This window comes from Lagopus muta, chromosome 13, assembly GCF_023343835.1.
Source record: "Lagopus muta isolate bLagMut1 chromosome 13, bLagMut1 primary, whole genome shotgun sequence".
In the NCBI taxonomy this organism is placed as follows: domain Eukaryota; kingdom Metazoa; phylum Chordata; class Aves; order Galliformes; family Phasianidae; genus Lagopus; species Lagopus muta.
Genome location: NC_064445.1, coordinates 9,237,525 through 9,258,098, shown reverse-complemented (window position 1 = coordinate 9,258,098; position 20,574 = coordinate 9,237,525). Strand labels below are relative to the sequence as shown.

The following is a 20,574-nucleotide window of genomic DNA, read 5'->3' as shown; positions in this document are numbered from 1 at the left end:
CACCAGTTATATAAAGCAGATAACAATCAACTTTGCAACATACAGGCAGTTCTTGCAATATACAGAAGTTAGGAGGGGGTGCTACAGAGGTCTGTGCTGATCAGCACAATCAGAGGCAACCCGGAAGGAGAAAGTGAAGGGAGGGAGGCTGCTGGTGAAGTTGCATTGCAGCAGAGCAGCCTCCTGTGCCTGTCCTGTCATCAACATACACGACCACAGTGCTGTGCAGTGCTGAGCTTTAACTCATACTGCTTAGCAGGAAGTCCTGGAGCCGAGCTAGGTAATTCTACAAAAATACCATAATAGTGGTCATAAAGAAACAAATAAAATACCAGCAGTTTTTAGAACCAGTGAGAGCAAAGTGTAAAACAATAACAATATAGAAATCTAAGGTCTGTATCTCCTTTAGAGTGGAACAGTCTAAATAAACAATAAAACAAAGTAAAAAGAGAAAACGAGAAAGGTAATGTGGTCACTGTACGAGGAACAACCAAATAAGGGAGAAATCTGTAGCTGAGAGAGGACTGAGAAGGTTATAGAGAGATAAAGTCACGTCCGGCGTAGGAGAGCAATGAGGAAGTGGTGGTACGTAACTTTTTGTGACATAACAGAACTGGGAGAGCGAAGGAGACTTGCAGGTGGCAGGATCAGGATAAATGATTTGCAGTGTCTGACGATGTGCAGTGCTTGACAACATGCAGTTCACCAGAGAAACTCACTGCTAGAGAATGCGTATGGCAAAAATTGCTTGGGTTCAGGAAACAATGAGACAAATTAAGGGGGAAAATCTATTATAGTTAATAGTTTAATAGCCCCTGATTACTACACCTCTGACTCAAAGCTGCGTGTTATTTGCATCTGGGAAAGTACAACGTGGTATTGCCCTGTGTGCTCTTGTCTTTGGTGTGCCTTTCCCTGGAGGAGGCAGGATATTGGGGCAGACAAGCATTGGATCTGACCCAGCAAAGTTCTTCTGTTCTTGGATGAAATTGGCTCTGCTCCCAAAATTACGTTAACAGTTTGCATTTGAAGTATCAAGGAATGTGTCGTCCAGGAAAAAATGTTTGGTGGAAGAAAATGCATGTCTTTGTTTGGAATGTGTTGGTTTGGTTTTGGTTTGGTGGTTACTACAAAGGCTGTAGATCTAAAAGAATGGGAAGGCTCTGGATACTTCAGTGTAACTAGAAATATCCTTTGAGTTGTGAAGGGATTTTTTATCTGTTTTGTATTCAGCCATACCACTGTGATTAAGATCTTAGCTCCTTCTGCTTTGCAGACACTGAGATGCTTCAAGAGACTGTAGATATAGGAGGAACTTTTAACTGTATTTGTCCCCTGTATCTTAGAAACAGAAAGAAAATAGTGGAAGCTTAATGATAAATCTCCTCTTGGTTTTCTTTTAAAGAACTGCAGTCCAGCTCAGCAGCTGAGGATAGGGCTGTAAGAAACATGGCATGGAGCTGGTAGTTATATGGTGGCAGTGGGCAGACGCTGATCTCAGTACTTGGGTGTTGGGAAAGACTTTGCCTTAAGAGGATTTGTTGTTAGAGCTTCTACTTTATGTTAGAATGAAATGCTCCATGGGATCCACGTTATGACTGGGGCCTTAGTAACTGGAGGAGTGATAGAATCATGGAGTGACTTGTTTTGGAAGGGATGTTATCACCTTTCCATTGAGGTTTTGCATAATACTTGAGTGTGACTGGGGAAGGGTTTCCATGATCGAAGCTAGAATTTCTCCTTCTTTCCTGGGCTCTCAAAATGTGCCTTTCAGCTACCCAAAATGTGCACAAGAGCTCATAGGAGCGTGTGGCTGGTCATCCTGTCTTGCTGCAGGTCACCATCTTAGCATTTCTTATACAGGAAACATCAGTGTTTGATGATACAGGCAGCGGGTGATTCCAAAACCATCATGATTTTGCAGCATGAACAGCAGATGCTGATATACATCATTTTTAGACCTAGACAGTAAGGGAGGTTTGTCAGAAATCCCTACTGCTGTAGGTCAGAATAAATTGGCAGGCCCTGTGTAAACAGAAACAGGCAGCCCCTGGGGAAAACAATAGTAGTTTTCACATAAACCCACACTTTTATGAGAGTAGGAGTTTCCAGGCAGGTTTGTACAGCACATCTGTACTCACCTCATGGGATGACCATCTTGCTGTGTTAATGGCACTGGAGGCTTGCCACAGACTACAGTGGGGCAAGGTTTTGCTTTAGGAAATTCTTAATGCTGCTTATCTGAGGTCACTCCCGTGCACGTGGTGAGAGTTTACTCAGCCACAGCAGCAGCTCCAGAGCAACCAGCAGAATGGGGGAGGAGCAGAATAACGCGATGGATGAATTAAAAATCTACCCCAAAACTTTTTCAATGGATGTGGATAGAAGTGAGGTTCTGCCAGAAATCATTTATTGATAAAAGATGTAGGATTTTGTTTTCCTTAGGGGAAATGCAATACATATATGTAGAAGTACAAAGGAGGCACAACAAAAGGGGCAGGTTCACAAACTTGTATGTTAGTGACCCGATAATCCTGATTAGAAACTGGAAATTCTTTTCCGCCCTGTAATGCAGATAAGCACACGTCTCATGGTTCTGGTGGCTAAGTCCATGAAACCTTTGTGCTTGAGAAATCTTTCTCTAAATTTGTTTCCTTTCATCATGTCAATTGAGCAATCTTTCTCTAAATTTCTGTTTCCTTTCACCAACTCAGAGCGTACTGGGAGTTAGCCACGAGAGCCTTCATCTAATCTGCAGAAGGCCAAGGTTTGAGCTGTACATGTGAAAATATGAAAGTCAGTCCATAAGGCTCCCCCAGGGTCTGCTTCCTCTAGGAATTCACACCTATATAAACTGAGGAGCAGCTGGACCGACAGCTATGTCTTCCCCATAATAATTTGAGACTGAAATTAGCAGCACGGAAGGCATTAGGATAGCCATCACTTCCCAATGCCAGCAGCTGAGCATGGGGCTGAGCCTGAAGAACGACAGGGGAATAAAGCTATTTTGGCTGCTTGCCTGGGTCTGGAGAACTCCATCCTACAGCAAATAACAGCTGGGACACTTAGTCTTTCAAAAAATAAATGCAGTTTGTATTTGTCTTTGTGTTTGCTTGTGGTATGCAAATGCTAGCTTGCACACTGGCAAAAGGAAGTTTGTGGTTTTTTTAAAAATAAAAAAGGCTGATACTGCAGTGACAGGAAGGCTCTAAAACCCCAGGGCAGGCAGGCTGGGATGTGGCCATGGCTGTGCTGGTGGCTATGGCTGCACGGCATGGGCAGTGTTAGGTGTGGGCTGGAGGTGGCCGCCCCCCATCAGTGTGCAGTACTTAGCCAGTGGGTAGCAATAGCTGTTGAAAAATGCTCCGTTTTTTGCATTCCTGTAAAGGAAGACTTGAGAATGTTACCTGAGCAGTGCCCTGGATGGCAAAGCTGCAGGTAATAGAAGCAGAAGTTGTCTGAGTGTTGCATTGCTCTGGGAGCTGCAAAGCCAGTCTTTGTGAGCTTTCTGTTTATCCCCCTCTCTCTGTGCTTCAAGACAGTTTCTAAAGTTACATATAAAAGTTAGCAAATCTGCTTTAGAATAAAGAAGGGACTGTGGGCAGTGGGTCGATACGCTCTCAAAACTAAAAAAAAAACCAAAAAACTCAAAAGCTGCAAACTAGCAGTGCAAAGCACTGGTACCAACACAGGCATTTGTTTGCCAGATCTTTTGCCTTTTGGCACCTTGGTGTGAATGCACCAAACTGCAGTTCTGTTTTGGAGTAGCCTGACTCTTTTTGGAGAGAGGAGGAAAACTTATTCTTTAATCCATAGCTTTCCTCTTAATCCTTCCTTCCTTTGTGTTATGATAGTTTGGTATTTCAGTTCAGGGGAAAAAAATGCTTGCTTGTCTTGGAAGAATGTATTTGTTTTAATATAGCCATTTTGATAGCAGTCATCCAAAAGACTTCTATGCTCAATGGTGCCTCTAGTACATGAGTTCTTTGCAGACAGAAAGTAATACAGAACAGAAGCACCTGGATTTAGAGTAGGGATCCCTAAGGTCGTGCTGTATGTCTTCTTAAAGTAAGCTTTATTTAAAAATAATGAATACCTGGCAGTATAAAGGCAGTGAAGCAGCAATTAATGCTGTAAACTTTTAGTCTTGTCAGTTAATTTAGTCTCCCTGTGTGCTAAACTGTACAGGAAATAAACCTTCCTTTTATTGCAAGCCACAGGAGCCTCATGCAGTGCTTCTCTGTGCTCTTAACTCATTTGCTAACCAGAGTTCTGCTCTAGTCAGGCAAATGAAATGTCAAATGTTTTTCTTCACTCTTCTGTTTGCCATAGATGGCTCCTCATCACCAGCACAAATGCACTGATTCAGAAAAATAATTACATTAGCAGCTGTTTCAATAAACAGCCCGAACTGCACCCTTCTACTGTTTATGGTGCTGGCCCTCAGGCTGTCTTCTTGGGCTGCTTCTCCAGCAAATCCCAGCACTGCGCAGACACAACATTTGCAGCGTAATGACGCGTGACCTGTGCTGTTGTACCTGGTGGGATGCTGCAGACACCAGTATTCATAGACTGTGGCCGCTGCCAACATTCAGTGAGCTTCCACAGCCTATCCTGGAGCCCTCTGTGAAAAGAAACATAAGGGAGGATTGTTTTGGCTTTCAGGGGGAGATGGGCTGAAAAAAAAACAAACAAACCAGCTTGAAAGCTGAGGGTGGTGGTGAAATCCAAATCTGCAGGACTGAAGTTCTGAAGTTCCTGGAGCAGAGTCAGTTTTCAATAGCACCCAGAATGCCTTTTTCCCCCCATTTCTCTCAGCCATTTTGAGTACTTTCCAGAACCTAGCCTAGCTATTTGTCATGTTCCAGGGAGTTTTCTGCAGCTCATGTGATATTGAGCCTGACTGTCTCATTGGAGATAAGTCTTGTGTGTGCTAAATTGCATTATGGTCGATGCATGCAGCCTGTCGGTGAGACTGGGCTGTGGTGTATTTGGTAGTATTCTACTGCTTGTAGAAAAAGCCCAAATTAACTCTAACCCCATTTTCACAGGAAATAAGCAATGATTTGGGGGGGAAAAAAAAAAAAAAAAAAAAAAAAAAAAAAGTATTATTGCTGACTGTCTGCTTAGGAGAGGAAGCTTTGAGATACAAAAGCTGCGTTCAAAGTTACGTGAGGAGCACGTGACAGAGGTAGCATAGCCTGAAGAGTTTTTTCTCTTTTCCTTACTGTGGAATTTCCTATTTCCTGACAACGTGCTGTGCTGCAGGTAACGTAGAGAGGCTAAGGCCAGGTGCTGAGGCTGCAGAGATGTGTGTGGTGTCCCAAGGAGTTGTGCCAGGAGGAACAGGACTTGCAGGCTGCCTGCTCACCTTCTTAGGGCTGCCCTGGCACCCTGAGCTAAGTGAGCAGGGTGGGCATACAGTGCTCCATTGCTTCCAGGGTTGGAGGACGGACTGGGAGAAAGATGTGGGGGCCCTGGGTCTCCTCCAGCCTCCCTGAGGCTTGGACAAGCACAAATCCAGCTGTGGGATTTGCATCGATTTGTCTGGAATGCTTCATCCATGTCCAAGAGGGAAAACCACGCGCAGTTTCTCAAGGCTTGTAGCTCCGTGCTGTTGTGCCAGACATCTGACTGCAAACAAAAGCAGTGATTAATGAGGGAAAATTCAGAAGCCGTGACAACAGGTTTGTTTTTAGACTTCTGCTTTCTTGCAAACCATAAATTGGTCAGATCAGTGAGACTGCTGGAGATGCTCTGGCTGAAGCACCATGAGCTTGTTCCAGATCCTGGGGCACTTCAGTTTTTTTTAAGCAGGCATTTCTTCCTCCTGGGCAGCCTTGGAAGCCTGCTGATGGCTGCAGAGCACTGCAGTGGGCACTGAGTGCATCTGTCTGCTCTGCCTGGCATTCTCACAGCTCTGACGCATTGAGATGTGCAGCAGTTAGGTTGATTTTATACCCTTTTTTGGGAGGAGCAGAGCTGTTTTTCTTTCCTTTAACCCCATGTGGAGCTTTGTTGCTGTTACCAGGGGCACATAGATGTTCAGGAGAGTACAGTCTGCCAAGTTCCAAGTCTGCAGCACAAAACAACTGCATGTAATAAATGAGGAGTTCACATTGTGCCACTGCTTATGCTGCATTAATGGATAACCAAGATAATGGAGCCTGTATTCCCACTGTAGGAAGCTGTCTCTCTGTTGGTTTTGGAGCAGGCAAGCAGTTTTCAGTCTCATAAAAGTCAAATGCCACAAAATTGACTTAGAAAATTGCCAAAGGTCAATTTATTTTGCATTGTGATGGTGGTGTTTCTGTTTTGAAGAGGACAACTCTGGGTGCTGCAGTGATCTGTGGAAGGTGCCAGTGCACAAGGTTGAGGTTCTGGCTCTGCAATACATTGATGTTTCTTTACATTCTCATCTAAAGTGAGATAAGGGGAGGCTTAGCACTGGCAGCTTGGCTTTGCAAGATATATTAATTTTGGCCTACTTCAGCTGTCTATTCACAAAAGAAATAATTTAAAAAAATTCCTGATACGTGAAGATCTGCACCAAACAGAGCAAAGACCTGAGATAGGGATGACCTGAGGCCACAGTACAATGTGCATATTGCTGTGGGACAAGACGCTGCCATGTCCCCTGGCTCATTTTCTTCTCTGCTCTGTGCTGGTGCAAGCACAGAGAGCTGCATCCAATCACCAGATATCCCCACCGTGCTGCTGGTGCTTCTGGCACAAATTACGGGCAGGGGGAACTCGCTGGGCACAGCACGCTGAGAAGGGGACCGAGCAATGCTGGGGCATCCCCCATTTTCCAGATCTCCTTTTTGAGTGAAGTGCAAGTCTAACGCCTTTCCAGATCAGAACTGCCTTGTGCAATACTCAGCTTCATTTGCATGTCACCATTTTTCTCTTCTCAGGCTGACAGGCTTTCTAACAACAGCACGCATGCACTGGGGTTTGGGGCCTCTTCTAATACCAGAAACCTAGACTCCCAGTGCTCTGCTGTGTTAGTGCATCTGCTGCATCCCTCCTCCTTTTGTGAAAATGGAGCGAGCATCTCTGATCACACCAGTAAATTAATTCTGCTGTACAAAAGCTTCCAGCTCCTTCCTCTGGAGTGTGTTACCAGCCTTTAACTAGGGAAAAATTTTTCATTAAAAATGTGGGACATATGAGAGAAGTGTAACACAATAACCTACTTCATATTTGTGGTAAAGTCTTGAAGTGATGCTTTTCCTGTAGCATTCTAACAGGCTGTGGCTGCTGTAGGGAATAGCATTTGTCATCCCGACTTTTGCATTGCTCCCATTTGGCAACTGTGACTCTTTAAACAATTTACAGGATGAATAGATGCATGTAAAGCAAGTGATGGGCCATGGCAGGACAGAGAGCATGAGACTAGTGGCCAGTAAACCCTGCGGGGTGGCAAGTGAGGGGAGAGTAGGAGTATGCTCAGTGCCATCCTTCTTTTCCTTGGATCCAAGAAAGAGAAGCGAGATTTCCTTCTGAATGTGGTGGCTTCAGGAGGAAAAGGGTTGATTTTTCTCAGAGTCCATTTGCATTTCCTGGAGCAAAATCTGAAGTTTATTAAATGGTATTTTATAAATTGTGCTCAGGTCTTTCTGTTGATGGGATATTCTGTGTGTCAGAAACCCAGAAGCAACACAACAGCCCTCTGAAAAGCAGGTATAAAAGGAAAAATTAATTCTCTGCCTGCTCTCCAAGTGCTTGAATATTCTTTGTTAAGAACAGAATTTCATGCAGGATGTGCTAATGTATTAATCCGTAAGGTGCCTTCATAGAAAGTAAGCTTAAAACACATTAAAAAGTAATCAGGGCTTCATTAGGCAGTGCTTCTGCAGCTGCTTTCTAGCAGCTGAGGAGATATAAATAAGGAAATGTTACTTGTCCTTGCACCTAAGTAACGGATGGAGGAACCTGCTGTGGGCTGGCGGAAGGGAGCCAAGCAGTTCTCTGAAGTGATGCAGATGTGTTTATGGCATTTTAGGGTCTTTGTTATTAGAACGTGATAGTAGAACTGTCTGATTTCTGTCTGATACAAAAATGGTGACACTTGGAAATCCTGCTGCGATGCAAAGCTCAATTGCATGCATTTGAATGAAAGGAGTGATGCCTTTTGGTTCTAAATATTTTAATTGCTGATACCATGCAATGCTGAGAAAAGCACCCATCTTCCAGCTTCACTTCTGCCAGCTGCCCATGGCACAGTTAAGGGCTGCTTAATGTGTTCCAGCTAGACTCCTGTCGGGGCTTCATGATCTCAGCACTCTGCATATAAGGATGAATAAAATCCAGTGTGTCCAGAAAGGTGCCTTAGGCCCTATTGGGAATCCCAGTCTCCAGGACACCATGGCACACACCATGGCACACCATGGCGATGCTTGTGTTGGTATCTTGCTCTGCTGAGAGGAATGAAGCTGTCAGATGCACTGCAGCCTTTTGGCTTGGGCTTTGTTGTTGTGGGATTTAGCAAATTTTTAGGCATTGGGGTATTGAACGAGTGCACTCAAAATGGCATCATAATCCATAAAAGAAGCTTTTATTTTTGTTCTCACGAATCAGCTTTTCCCCTTACATAGTTTTCTGTAGTTCCTGGAGAAAGTTGTCTTGCTTTGGAAAGCAAGGACTTCACTCCCTGTTCAAGCTACGTTCTTGGCTTGTGGAGGCTAACCAGCTGTGTAGCATGCTACCTTATGCCTGGATCACACCCTGTTGCAAGCAGACTGTGTGCTTCCGGATGCAATGCAACCTTTAGTTAGATTGCAAAAACATTTCACTAGCTCAGATTTTTCCCTCAGCCCTGCACTGAGTGGTGGTTTTTCATCTTTTCAGTCCTGGACTTTTTCCTGCTTTTATCTAGCATCCTCCAGAGCCACGGGTGAGAAGCAGGAGCTCAGAGGTGAGCTGCAGCCAAGCTCTGGGCTAGTGTGCAAGTGGCCAGTGGGGAGAGCAGCATCCATCCAGGAGGCTCTGAGTTGCTGAGACAAACCACATGAAGGCAGCTCTGCTGCAGCAGCTGTGCAGGACACGAGCTGATGTGCCCTGGGCTTTCCCAGCATGAGACAGTCAGTACATATGGAGCCAATCTGGATGCTGCCTCACTTCAGGGAAAAGTAGAAAAAAAAAAAAAAAGAAGCGCAAGTACAGCATGAGCTTTTCCAGCCTCTTGTGTTTGGTTTAGGTCATGTAAGTTCACGGTGGTTTTGCTGTATTTGTCCTCAGTCTTCTTCCTTACAGACCAGTAACTGAGCATTGGAAAAGATAATGATGGTATTGCTACGTGTCATGCATGGCTTAAAATAGTTAGAGTAAAGAAGTGGTTTGAGTTCTGCAATGATAATTGCGCAGACCTAAAAATAGGTGAATGTTCTACCAGGCAGAGAGAAGTAAAAGAGTGGGACAAACCACTGGGAGACTCTTCAGAGGCATCCTGCAGAGCTCTCCTCAAGCACTACTGGGCTGTAGGGACCTGCAGTTCTCAATCCTCTCACCACAGCTGATGGCAGTGGTGGCCAGCAGCACCATCGCAGCTGGCACCTCTGATTTGTAGCTAATAAGGGGAAAGAACAACTGGCTTGTTCCTGTGAATAATGAAAAGCAAACGACAAAAGCTTTATACAAACCCCTGGGTCCTTCAGTATGACAGCACCTCATGGAGTCCAGGAAGGAGCCCTGTCAGAAGTATTCTGTCTGTGGAAGGAGTCCTGCTGCAGTGTCCTGGGGTGGAAAGCAACTCTCCAGGAATCCCCAGTATTTAAATGCTCGGGTGAGCTGCCTGCTGGTTGGCTCCTGCTAGGTGCGTTGTATGGGAAGGCGCAATTGGAAGTCCAAGCAGGATTGTTCTGCTGGCTGGTGTCTCCTTGGCTGAGGTAGAGGAAAGGTCTGCTGTTTGCTGAAGACTTTCATGGTTGTAGTTTTCCCGTTCACAGCTGAATTTGAATTTCATCTTCAAAATGCACCAGTTTGAATGGGCAGTTTGAAGATCTTGTGATTGAGTATGACTGCAGACAGGAATGTCACTTGTTGGACTGAACTTTTCACCTCACGGTACAAACAGATATGCTGTATGATATAAGGAGTGGCCCCCCAGTGATGAAGCAGCTTGTTTAAAACCAGCAGTGCTTTGAAATGCAAAGCCTTCCAAGATTTGACTGCTTTTTCTTATCTCAAATTCTGGCGGAACCCCAAAGGCTGGAATCGAAAATAGTAAAAACCTTTTAAAGCGGTTTTTATCTTTAAGCTAAAATGAGAATTGTGCAAGATCTAGTTTCACTGCAATGTCTTTGCTCTCTGGTGTCCTGGTGCTGGTTTGGAAAATGAAATAAAACAATGAAGCAGCTGAGAGGTGGAGAGAGGCAGTGCAGGTAGGGGCTGGAACTGATGATAGAAGCATGGCCGAGAACTTAATAAGAAAGCTTTTAAATTCCTTTAAATCCTCACAACAGCATAAGAGCCACATGGAAGTAACTTTGCAAAAAAAAAAATGTAGCTATTTATGTGTGTTTTCCCTGCATGGAAGCAGGGATCCATGCCCGCCAAGCAGCAGGAACGCCTCGTGCCAGAGCGGCAGAGCCGAGCGGTGCCAGCAGCAGCGGGAAGGTCGGCGTGGGGCCGGCCCAGCAGCGCCCAGACTGTCAGCTTACTTTGGGTTCCTGTGGTCCAGAAATAGATTTCCAAAACACATCTATTGTCCAGCAGGGAGTTTATTTATAAACTGAAGAAATAGCAAGACTTAAAAGCAAAATCCTTCTTGGCCAGCAGTGCAAACAAGACTGTTTTGTATGCTTCTGTATACCAAATAAGACATTTCTTTGAAGCTCTTTTCAGTAATGTGTTTCAAATAGAAGTTTACTTGTGGTGGGGTGGTGCTGGTCCACCTTGTGTTTGGAGCCTGAGGTCCCCAAGCATTGCCCTGTGCTCCTGTGGAACCTGCAGAAAGAAAGTTCCAGCAATCCTGGTCACCTTTTATGTCAGATTCTTCCATTTTCCTTCTGCTGTTGCAAGCATTGTGACTGCTTTCATCAAAGAACTTATATGGGCAGCTTGTTAGCATCTTAGCCCAGTGCTGTCAAAAGTCTGCTGATCTGGACAAATTGTCTTAGGTGAAATCACTTCCTTGAAAGTGAACTAAAATAATGTGAACATATTTTTACTATATTTGGAAGTGTTTGTCAAAATAACCAAATAGCCTCGAATCACAAATCTATACGTGTCTTGGTCAGCCGTGGTGAGAGTGAGTGCTGGATACCAGCTTGGTAGCTGAGTTGAGAAGCTGGGAGAAAATGGAGTTTGGCTTGAAGTGCAGCAGAAATGCTGCAGGTTCCTTAAGGACTTAAACCAGCTTTGTCCTCTGTCTCCTTGTCTCCTTCCTGTTTTATATTGTTTGGTTACATCTTCTGTGTGTGTGTGTGCATATGAGTGAGGAAAAGATGGGAAGAAACAAAAATATTTTGATAGTGAAGTGTCGCAGTGTTTTGTGGGAAGCGTTGCCCATTTTGGAGTTAAAGTTCCATTTCTGATGGACTGCCATTTGTTGGACAGCATCACCCACCTCCACTCCCAGCAGCCTGACATGGCTTCTGTGTTACTGACAGCATCCACTGCTGCACACTGGACCCTAGCACAAAAACACTCACTTCTGGTGAGCATCCTGAGGAGGGACAGTACTTGATCATAGTCCAACGCTGCTCATTTTCATGATGTATTTCTATGCATGTTCTCTGTTGAAAGGCTGATAATTCATGGCTGGCTTATAACTGCTGAAGAAGGTGCCTGTGCTCCCACAGCTCCGCGCTCCTTCCCAAACTTGGGCAGCAGGAACCATCTCCAGGCTTCTGTCCCCGTGCTGTGTGTGCCCATCTGAGTAAGACAAAGCACCCCGGAGCGGCGGCAGGCGCCTGCTGCTCTGTTTCTGGTGCTTCCCTCCCAGTGATTCTCCAGTGCCCGAGATTAATGGTGGTTTTCTAAATAAAATCACAGTAAATAATGCACTCTGGCAGCCGTGGATGCTGTGTTTCTGGAGCATTCAATGCTCTGTGTTCCTCTTGTCTGAGGAGCCAGGAGGGGGATGTCCTGTGAATCTTCTAACTCATTTCCTCAGCCAAAAGAAGAGGGTTTCCATGTGCGTCAGCACTAGTTCATTCTTTTCAGGGCATTCCCACTGCTGTGGAAGGAGAATTGTCTCCTTTGCCCATAGATGGGCAGTGACCAAAATGCTGCCCTTGCCTCCCGCACAGTGCTTTTAGCACAGCCAGCTCCACTAGCTGCTCTCAGACCAGCAAGGAGGGTCACCTGCAGTCTTCTGAGCCCTGAGCTCGAGCCCTGCTGTGCTACCTGTGGCTGGAAACAGCCCCAAGTCTGCCAGAGCCACACAAAGCTGGGGGGATGAGCAGAGGGGGATAGCTCACAAGTTAAGGAACTGAGAGTAATGAGAGTTGGCTTGAACTGTAATTCACAACTGGTGGGAAATGGTTAATTGAAATGTAATTAGGGAGAAAAACCCCTCCATTTACTCCCAGGTCAGCATGTGGCCTTAAAAACTGAGTACTGGCAGAGCAGTTTACAATTACAAAGACCTTTCCCATATTCTAGTCCTGTGGAAGGGTTTATGGAGGAAGTGCTGGCTCTTTTTTCTTTGACCTTTGTAACATGATGGAGGAAAACTTTCCCTGACGGCCCCCTCCCGCTATGACTCTTGTTATTAAAGGCAAATGAGGAAATCTCTTACCAGTAAATCTGAGTGTGCTGAGAAATGTTCTTATGTGTCGCCTGTAACATGAATGACCTCCTTGGGGCTGTATTAACTTGTCCATTTTATTTATTTTTAGCCACGATGAAGATTTGCTAACATGCACAGCTATGGTGCTCGAGGGTTTGTACTTACATTAGGTGCACTGACCCGTCTGGGAGGAGCCGTGTGGGCTCTTGTAGGATGGATCATCACTCTGCATAGAAAGGGGTGCTGGATGCCAGGCAGTGCCACTGCACATCGTCTTTGGGGTTGCAGGGTTCTGCTCCTGCATGCTGCTCCCTCCCTACAGCCATCTCCCACATGCAGAATGCAGAGCAGCTGGTGGCCAGAGCTGGCAGTGGCACAGCATCAGCGTGGGGTGCTGCCCAGGGGCCTCGCTGGGATAAAGCTCTGTTTGCAGTGAAGGGAGAGCAATATGAAGGGAACAGATTTCCCATTAATCCTCATTTTTTTATTGTTTGCCAGGATGTGCATGGTTATAATTTCCTTTTTGGTGGTAAAGTCATGCAGAGGAAGAACAGAGCACAACAGAACATCTCTGCATCAGGAAGTTAATTATTCAAGTATGACAGTAATAAAAACCACTTTTCCTGTAAATAGCCAGCATAGTCTTTGCTGCAGAAATCCTGCTTTTTGCTGAAGTTCTGCTGCATCCATGTGGGATCTCTGTTAATAAGGATGGGATGAGATCTCTGTCTGTAAGTCCATATGTGGGTTAAGGGCATGGAGGGTGCAGGCTGCACCTTGCATTTCCACCAGCAAACTTCCCTGCTCCTGTAGTGCATTGTTCCACGAGTTGGCTCAGCCAACACAGCCGCTGCACAGGGACTGCTTGCACCTTTGGTTTGGTGGAAACTTAACATTGGCAGCACTTGGCATTGGCAGTGCGTATAGAAGCAGCCTTGGTACTCCAGCCTGTTTGGTCATACAGGAACCAAGCTGAGGGATTCCTTGTAAAGAAACCTGTTCTGATTTTTTTGCTGATGATGAGAAATGATGAAAAGAAACTTTTTTTTTTGCTAAGAATTTCTGTACAGTTTTCATTTTCAGTCTGTTTTGCACTCCCTTGTTCTTGTATCGAACCCTGCATAATTGGCAGCAGAAATCACTTGACTGGTTTTATTTTTCTCTTCCTCCCTTCCTTCTTTGTGACAGATTAAAAAGCAACAACAAGATGTTCTAGGCTTCCTGGAAGCCAACAAAATAGAATTTGAGGAAAAGGATATTGCTGCCAACGAGGAGAATCGGAAGTGGATGCGGGAGAACGTTCCTGAAGACAGGCGGCCAGCCAGTGGGAACCCGCTGCCACCCCGGCTCTTCAATGACAGCCGCTACCTCGGGGTAAGGGACAGCCTCTGGTCCCCTCCTCGCGCTCACCACCGTGCTCTTGCCCTGCTGTTGTCATCAGCAACCCCTAATTCCCACCAAGCTAACACTTGGCAGAAGCCTGGTAGTGATACATCGACCTGTCGCAAGTTCAGAGAGCTGTCCATGTGGGTTTTGCATGTAGATTTCAGATAGCTCCAGTCTGTTCCTCTCCAAAAGACTTCTGGGGTGATGTGACCCATGTCAGTACACGAGTTCTGTGATCCTTGGGATGACTTTTTATGCTGTTTGCAAAATGAATGCAGCTGCAGTCCTCTTACTCCAATGCCTTGAAAAGATTAAAAATCGCACTGAGAATAGAATACCTCCTTGTAATTATTTTAATGCTTGATCAAAAGTATGCTGCCCTGCAGCACTTCTACACAGCAGGCCATGCTTGAATGATTATTAGATTAACTGTTAATTTTATTTTTAAAACCTAGTATCTTCTGAAAAGAGCTCACAGTATGGATTGATTTCAGCTGTGTGTTCACTTCTAAGTCATTTTGCTGCCTGGTCCTGAGCTGGAACATCTGTCATTCACATCTGCCAGTGTTGAACCTTTGAGAGACAATCCTGTGGCCACTGGAAGAAATGATGCCACAGTGCACCACCATTTTTTCTTGCTTGTAATAAAAGCAGAACTTGAAACAACATCCAGTGAGTTACATACACACTCGGCTTTCAAAATTTTACTGACTGGTTCTGACATGGAAAGAATTTGGTTTGGAGTGACAAACATAATGGTTGATAGTTGTCTGCAACCAAAAGCTGAGAAGGGACTAGTCATGAAGAGCTGAAAATCTCAATTATCCATATATAAAAGAAATAATTCTGTACCAGTAGGAAGTCCAGTTGCAACAGAATCACATTTCTCCTCTGGTATGCAGAGCTTTAGATAGCAGATGACTGTGCAGTTGCCCTTGTTGCCAAATTCCTGCTGCATTGCTGCAGGTATGCAGTAGAGCAGCGCTCTACTATGCAGTTGGATGGGACAAGAAAAATTTGCACAGCTAAATCTGGATGTTTGTGTATAGGAGATGCTTCTCATGTATCCCCAGCTGCAATCCATGAGAGTTTTGCAGTAATTTTGGGGAAAGAGGTGTACGTACTTCAGGCCTATGTGTTTATTTCATTCCTAAAATTTTGGCTGATGTCACTTCGAACTTTTGAAGTTCAGTGAATTTGTGTAGCTGGGTTCGAGCTACAGTTTTGCTCTCAGGAAAGCAGAAGTTAATTCTGTCCACACACCTTTTTGTCCTTATTTGATCCTCCTCAAGCATGAACTTCTCCCTGTTTCATCAGATGCAGTATAACTGGCAGCAGTATGAGCAAGCTGAGTTTTACTGGCCCATTTGTGGCAGGGAGGCTGTAATTGTAGGTGCTGTCTATCACCAGGCTAGCACAAATCCTGCTCCTTAGGCACGGGCATTCCTTTCCTAGTGGATGCTCCAAAGCAGCCTGCTGAACTATGCACAGGCAAGATAAATAGCTGCTTTGTTATCAAGCAGCTCCAACACATAGCTAGTGCTGTCAGCAGAAGGGCCTCAGGAGGATTTAACATACTCATACGCATTTTTATCAAACTAACACCTGAGTGCTGTGTGTACAAATCAAGCAGTAACTTGACATCCCTGATGGGGGTTGGACTTGATGATCTCTGGAGGTCCCTTCCAACCCCTACAATTCTGTGATTCTGTGATCACCAGGCTTTTCAGACCCTCTGTTCCCTGTACTCCCTCTGTTCCAGCTGCAACAGCCTTTGGTGAGAAGCACCCCAGCTCTGAGCACACTGCAGGTCCTACAGCATTTGCTGTTTCTGCAGGCGTGCAGAGCCCTGTGCCCTTAATGGCAGCTCTCTGACTGACTTCAGCCCATGACTGAGCCTGCTCTGAGCTGCTGACACTCTGTGGAGTTCCCTGCCAGGACTCCTGCAGCAAAACATTCCCCAGTAAAGCTGGAGAGAGTCAGTACTGTTGTTTCTGTTAGAAAGGGAGAAAAGGCAAGGCACAGGTCAGACGTGCTGCATTTGGAAATCAGGGAAGTGTTTGGTAACTCGGACAGCAGTGAGCTTGCACAAACACTCTAGGTTCCTTTGGCTGGTGTTTGGCAAAAGCTCTTGGCTGAGCCACAGTGTGGGGTTTTTGCTTGCCATTTCCTCACCTAGCAGACAACTAAGCTGTGTTGTTTGTAATCCGCACAGAATTGTATTCTATCTCAAATAGGAAAAAAGGCAAAGAAGGAAGCATGGGTACTTTTTTATTGCTTCATTTTAACTTTAATTTTCTTGGGAAGTGGTTGTGTGCGTATTTAGAGCAACTGAAATGCACTGCTTAATACAGTGCCAAACAGTACAGGGCTGAGATGTGCATTTTTTTTACTAGGCTCATGCACTAACAGGGCTTATGCTGAAGCAACATCTGTCTGCACTGAAGTAGGTTGGTTTTACATTAGTTTCACCTGACTTCATTTGTTTGTGTAGGCTAATCACTAAAGGCAAAATGTGGGGAGAAAAAGTGAAGTCTTAATTTATAGGTTTAAATTTAACTTTTGACAGGTATGAGAGTTAATGTCCATAGCTGCCCATTACTGATGAGTAATTAGTGGCAACTATGGGTATCAGTGCTTCTGATGCCAACAAAGAATGAGCTCACCTGGTCCTGCGGGAGACAGACCTGTGACAGCAGCTGTGGATGTTGTCCCTTTGGGAAAGGCTGAAGCACCTTGCAGCAGCATCTGTTACTACAGATCCCCAAATTCCCAGTCTGTCACTTTTCAGACAGTACAAACCCTGCAGCATCAGTGCCAGTGATAAAAGCAGGAGATGACACGCTGAGGTCTGCGTTAGGCTGCAGGAAGCAATTTGCTCAGTGTGGGTTGGGTAACACCCCAAATTGAGCTCTGATTATTTCTGAAAAGTAGTAATTACTTTGTTTTGTTTTCCCCTGAATCCCATCGTGAAGGATTATGAAGCTTTCTTCGAAGCTCGAGAGAACAATGCAGTATATGCATTTTTAGGCTTGACTGCGCCACCTGGTTCAAAGGTAGGTGTGTACATTTACCACAGCCTATACTTTATACCTTGTTCTTTTCTGCTCATGGCAGGATATTTTACGTGTTCTGAGGTGTCACAGTGAATCTACATACTGGACTGATATTCACTGTATCCACAGACTGGCTTTCAGACTTTAACATTACAGCAACACAGTATGTGCTGCCTTATTTGGAGAGTGCTGTGTTCCCTGGAGGTATCTTCCTTCCCCTCCTTTTACCAGAAAATCTGTGTTCAGTACTGATGTCCTTTTGGTATCCTCAGTGTGGAGCCACCCTGCTTTATTCCAACTTAATGGAAATGCTTTTGTTGGTTAAAGAAAAACAAAACAAAAAAAGCTTGGTAGAATTTTTCAGTAGTATATTTGTCTCTTACCATGGGACTTTTTTCCAAATTGCACACTCTGGGGAAAAAGTGAAAGATCAGCTAGTATTTGCACTGAGGAATGCATATGCAATCTGGATGAAAAGATACTGCCACACACACATGAAAAGAATTATTTCAATTCAGTGTAAAACAAATAAATAAATACTTAAATCATGTAGCCTTAATGTACTGAAGTCATAAAGCTTTGTTTTGTTCTAGGAAATACAATGAAACCAGAATCACCGTTTTTGAAATAATGTGCTCTTATTGCAGAGCAGTTTTATCTCCAGCTTGTAATCTGAAGCCTTGTTTTCCTTGCCAATTACAAACTGGATTGCTGCTTTGCCGACTCAATGGGCTGGAATTCTCCTTTTGATTTAGATAGGATGGGACAAGCCTGCTTTTTACGTTTCATTGGAGGGCAGCAGGATCCTCCAGGTCACTTCCAGCTTTCTTGTTCCAATGTATAAACACGCCGTTTCCTTTCAACTTTATTCATGTAAGAGTTGAAGGTCACACTGTGTGCATCACTCAGAGACCTAATTTTAAAAGAGGATGATGATCAGTTAGTATTAAGCATTAGAACTTGCGGGTCAGACTGAGACAGTTTTGGGCACCAAACTAATTTCTAGGGTTAATTCCACTAATGAGCAGTGTAGTGAGGAAAAAGCTCTGCCTCTTATGGAGTTTCAGAGAGCAAATCCTGTGATACGTGCCCCAGCACGATGCATTGCTGGCTTCAGGAGGCCAGCTCACACAGCGCAGTGCGTGTTTAGATCCTGTTTATTTCTCAGAACATCTGCACAATGTTGCACAAAAGAGTGAGCAGGACAGAACCAAGGAGAGCGAAGGCGTGCAGGAAAGCCTTTGCATTTCCTCTTACCTGTGAGGTCTGGGAAATGCAGCTGGTGCCATAACGAATCAGGTCACCTGTCTCCACAGCAGTTACAGATGCTGCTGCTTACCTAACCTGCTAGATTGCTGTTTTGGCAGAAACAGTCTGTGTGGCTGTTAGTTGCTCAGATTTGTCCTAGGGGGAAACGATGAGTTTTAAACAAGAGGAACATTAATGCAGTTGTACACTGCTGGATTCTCATATTATTTGCTACAGCTTGCAGTATGAGCTAATGAAGATAACCTTTGCATAAGTGAGTTTGTACCCCGTGCTTCATGCACTTGCTCTGACTTTTGGTATCCATCTTGAAATTACATTATATCAAATCAAGCTGATTGCCTGTGCCATGAAGGAGGAACTGATTTGTTGATGCTGCAGTTGGTATTTACAGGATGGCTGTAATACTGTAGTTAATGACCTTGTGTTGCTAGATAAAGTGAAAGGAGGCTGGGATCAACCTGTGTACCAGCAAGAGAAGGTCTTGGCAGCAAACCTCCATTACATGTCATTAAGAGAGATTTGGAAAGGTGTTTGAATACAAAGTTCCAACATTAATGCTAAACAAAATTAACAGAAGCTCAGAAGTGAGCATAGGAGATGCAAGTAACCGTTTGCTGAGCCTTGGTGTTTGTTCCTGGAGGTGAGAGAAATGCTCGGAGTCTCCTCCAGCTTAGCACTGCCTAAAAAGAAAAGGCCAGGTGTCACTTCTGTACTGCCAGCAACTGCCTAATGGAGTTGTTAGAAAGCCAAGAGATCCATCTCCTCTTGTTTCCATTCAAAGAGCTGCATGTCTTCCAGGCAATTTACACCATCCTCTTTTTTCCCCCAGGTTTTGTTGTCCTTTCTAATCTTCCCTGTTTTTTCACCTGCTTTTTGTGCTGCAAACTGATGGGCTGCCCTTCCACGAGTGCCATGGCTCGCTAACATCCCGGCTCCGCTCTGTTCCATGGTGTTTGTGCAGGGAGCAGAGCAGGGGAGCAGAGCTGGCATACAGTGTGGGGCCGTTCCCACGGCCTCAGGCAGGCAGCAGCACACTGGGATGTGTGTGGCAGTGTGCCAGCAGAGCCAGCACAACCCCTGAGTGATAATGGAGATAAGTGTGGGACGGCTGTCCTGCAGGCTGGGGTCACTGCCCACATCCCCTCTCTGATGAGTCTTACAGGCTTCTGAGAAAGTCCTTTCACAGTCCTTCCTCCTTTTATTTATTTACTTGTTTATCATACTGTCTCATTTTAATGATACTGTTGAGACTGTTATCTTCTGGAATTTTTGTGCAGTCACCAAAGCAAACAACTCAATTACATAAAAGCTATGTTTAGCAGATTTCCTTTAAAACGAACGGCACACTCCGCCCTGAAGTGAGAGCATGATGACTCTGTTCATCGTTCTGTAGGCCACGTTGCTGCTAGCAGGTAATTCAATTAATCTTCACTCAGAAGTACGCAGGCAGAAACCACTTTCAGGAAAAAAATCCTTTTGCATTTCTTCTATAATACCATTCTCTCACTTCTGTGGTGACTGTACAAAAAAAGAGTGAAAAATGTAGGCTACCATTTTTTAATGATCCTCCTGGTGTGTACCAGTACATGTTAGAGATGAACTGGTATGCCTGCTGAACTGCTTCAGCTGCTCCTTGATCATCTTCCCAGGTAACAGTGATACTACAAGCACTGGTGGCCTCAAGTTGCACTGAGGAGGTTCAGGTTGGATATTAGGAAAAATTTCTTCTCTGAAAGAGTGGTGAGGCACTGGAATGGGCTGCCCAGGGAGGTGGGGGAGTCACAGTTCCTGGAAGTGTTCAAGACACATGTGGATGTGGCACCGAGTGCCAGCAGTCCTATTGCCAGGACAAGGCCCACTGCCAGCCCTGGGTTGGAGCTCACCTGCAGGTCTCCTTCTCTTTGACTTCTCAGGCTGCTGTGGAGGGCAAATACTAAATGGTGGTTTCTGGTTGTTTGGTAGTGTTTAATTAGAAAAGTAAATTGTGTCTCTTCCAAGGCTTTTTTTTTCTCCTTTTTTTTCCCTTTATTCAATGTAAAGTTTTTAATGAATATATTATATATATTAATATATATGATATTGTCATTTGTCTGTAGTTTTTCAAATAGTCGCTGATCTCAGTTC

The 20,574-nt window shown here is 44.8% G+C and overlaps 1 protein-coding gene across 1 annotated transcript in view; it reads left to right on the top strand.

Moving 5' to 3' along the window:
- Positions 1 to 20,574, top strand: part of SH3BGRL (SH3 domain binding glutamate rich protein like) — a 30,360-nt gene that overhangs the window by 6,644 nt on the left and 3,142 nt on the right. Inside the window, exons 2-3 of the mRNA XM_048959981.1 lie at positions 13,928 to 14,113; positions 17,101 to 17,181. Coding sequence (XP_048815938.1) covers positions 13,928 to 14,113; positions 17,101 to 17,181 — 267 coding nt within the window. The remainder of the gene's footprint in view (positions 1 to 13,927; positions 14,114 to 17,100; positions 17,182 to 20,574) is intronic.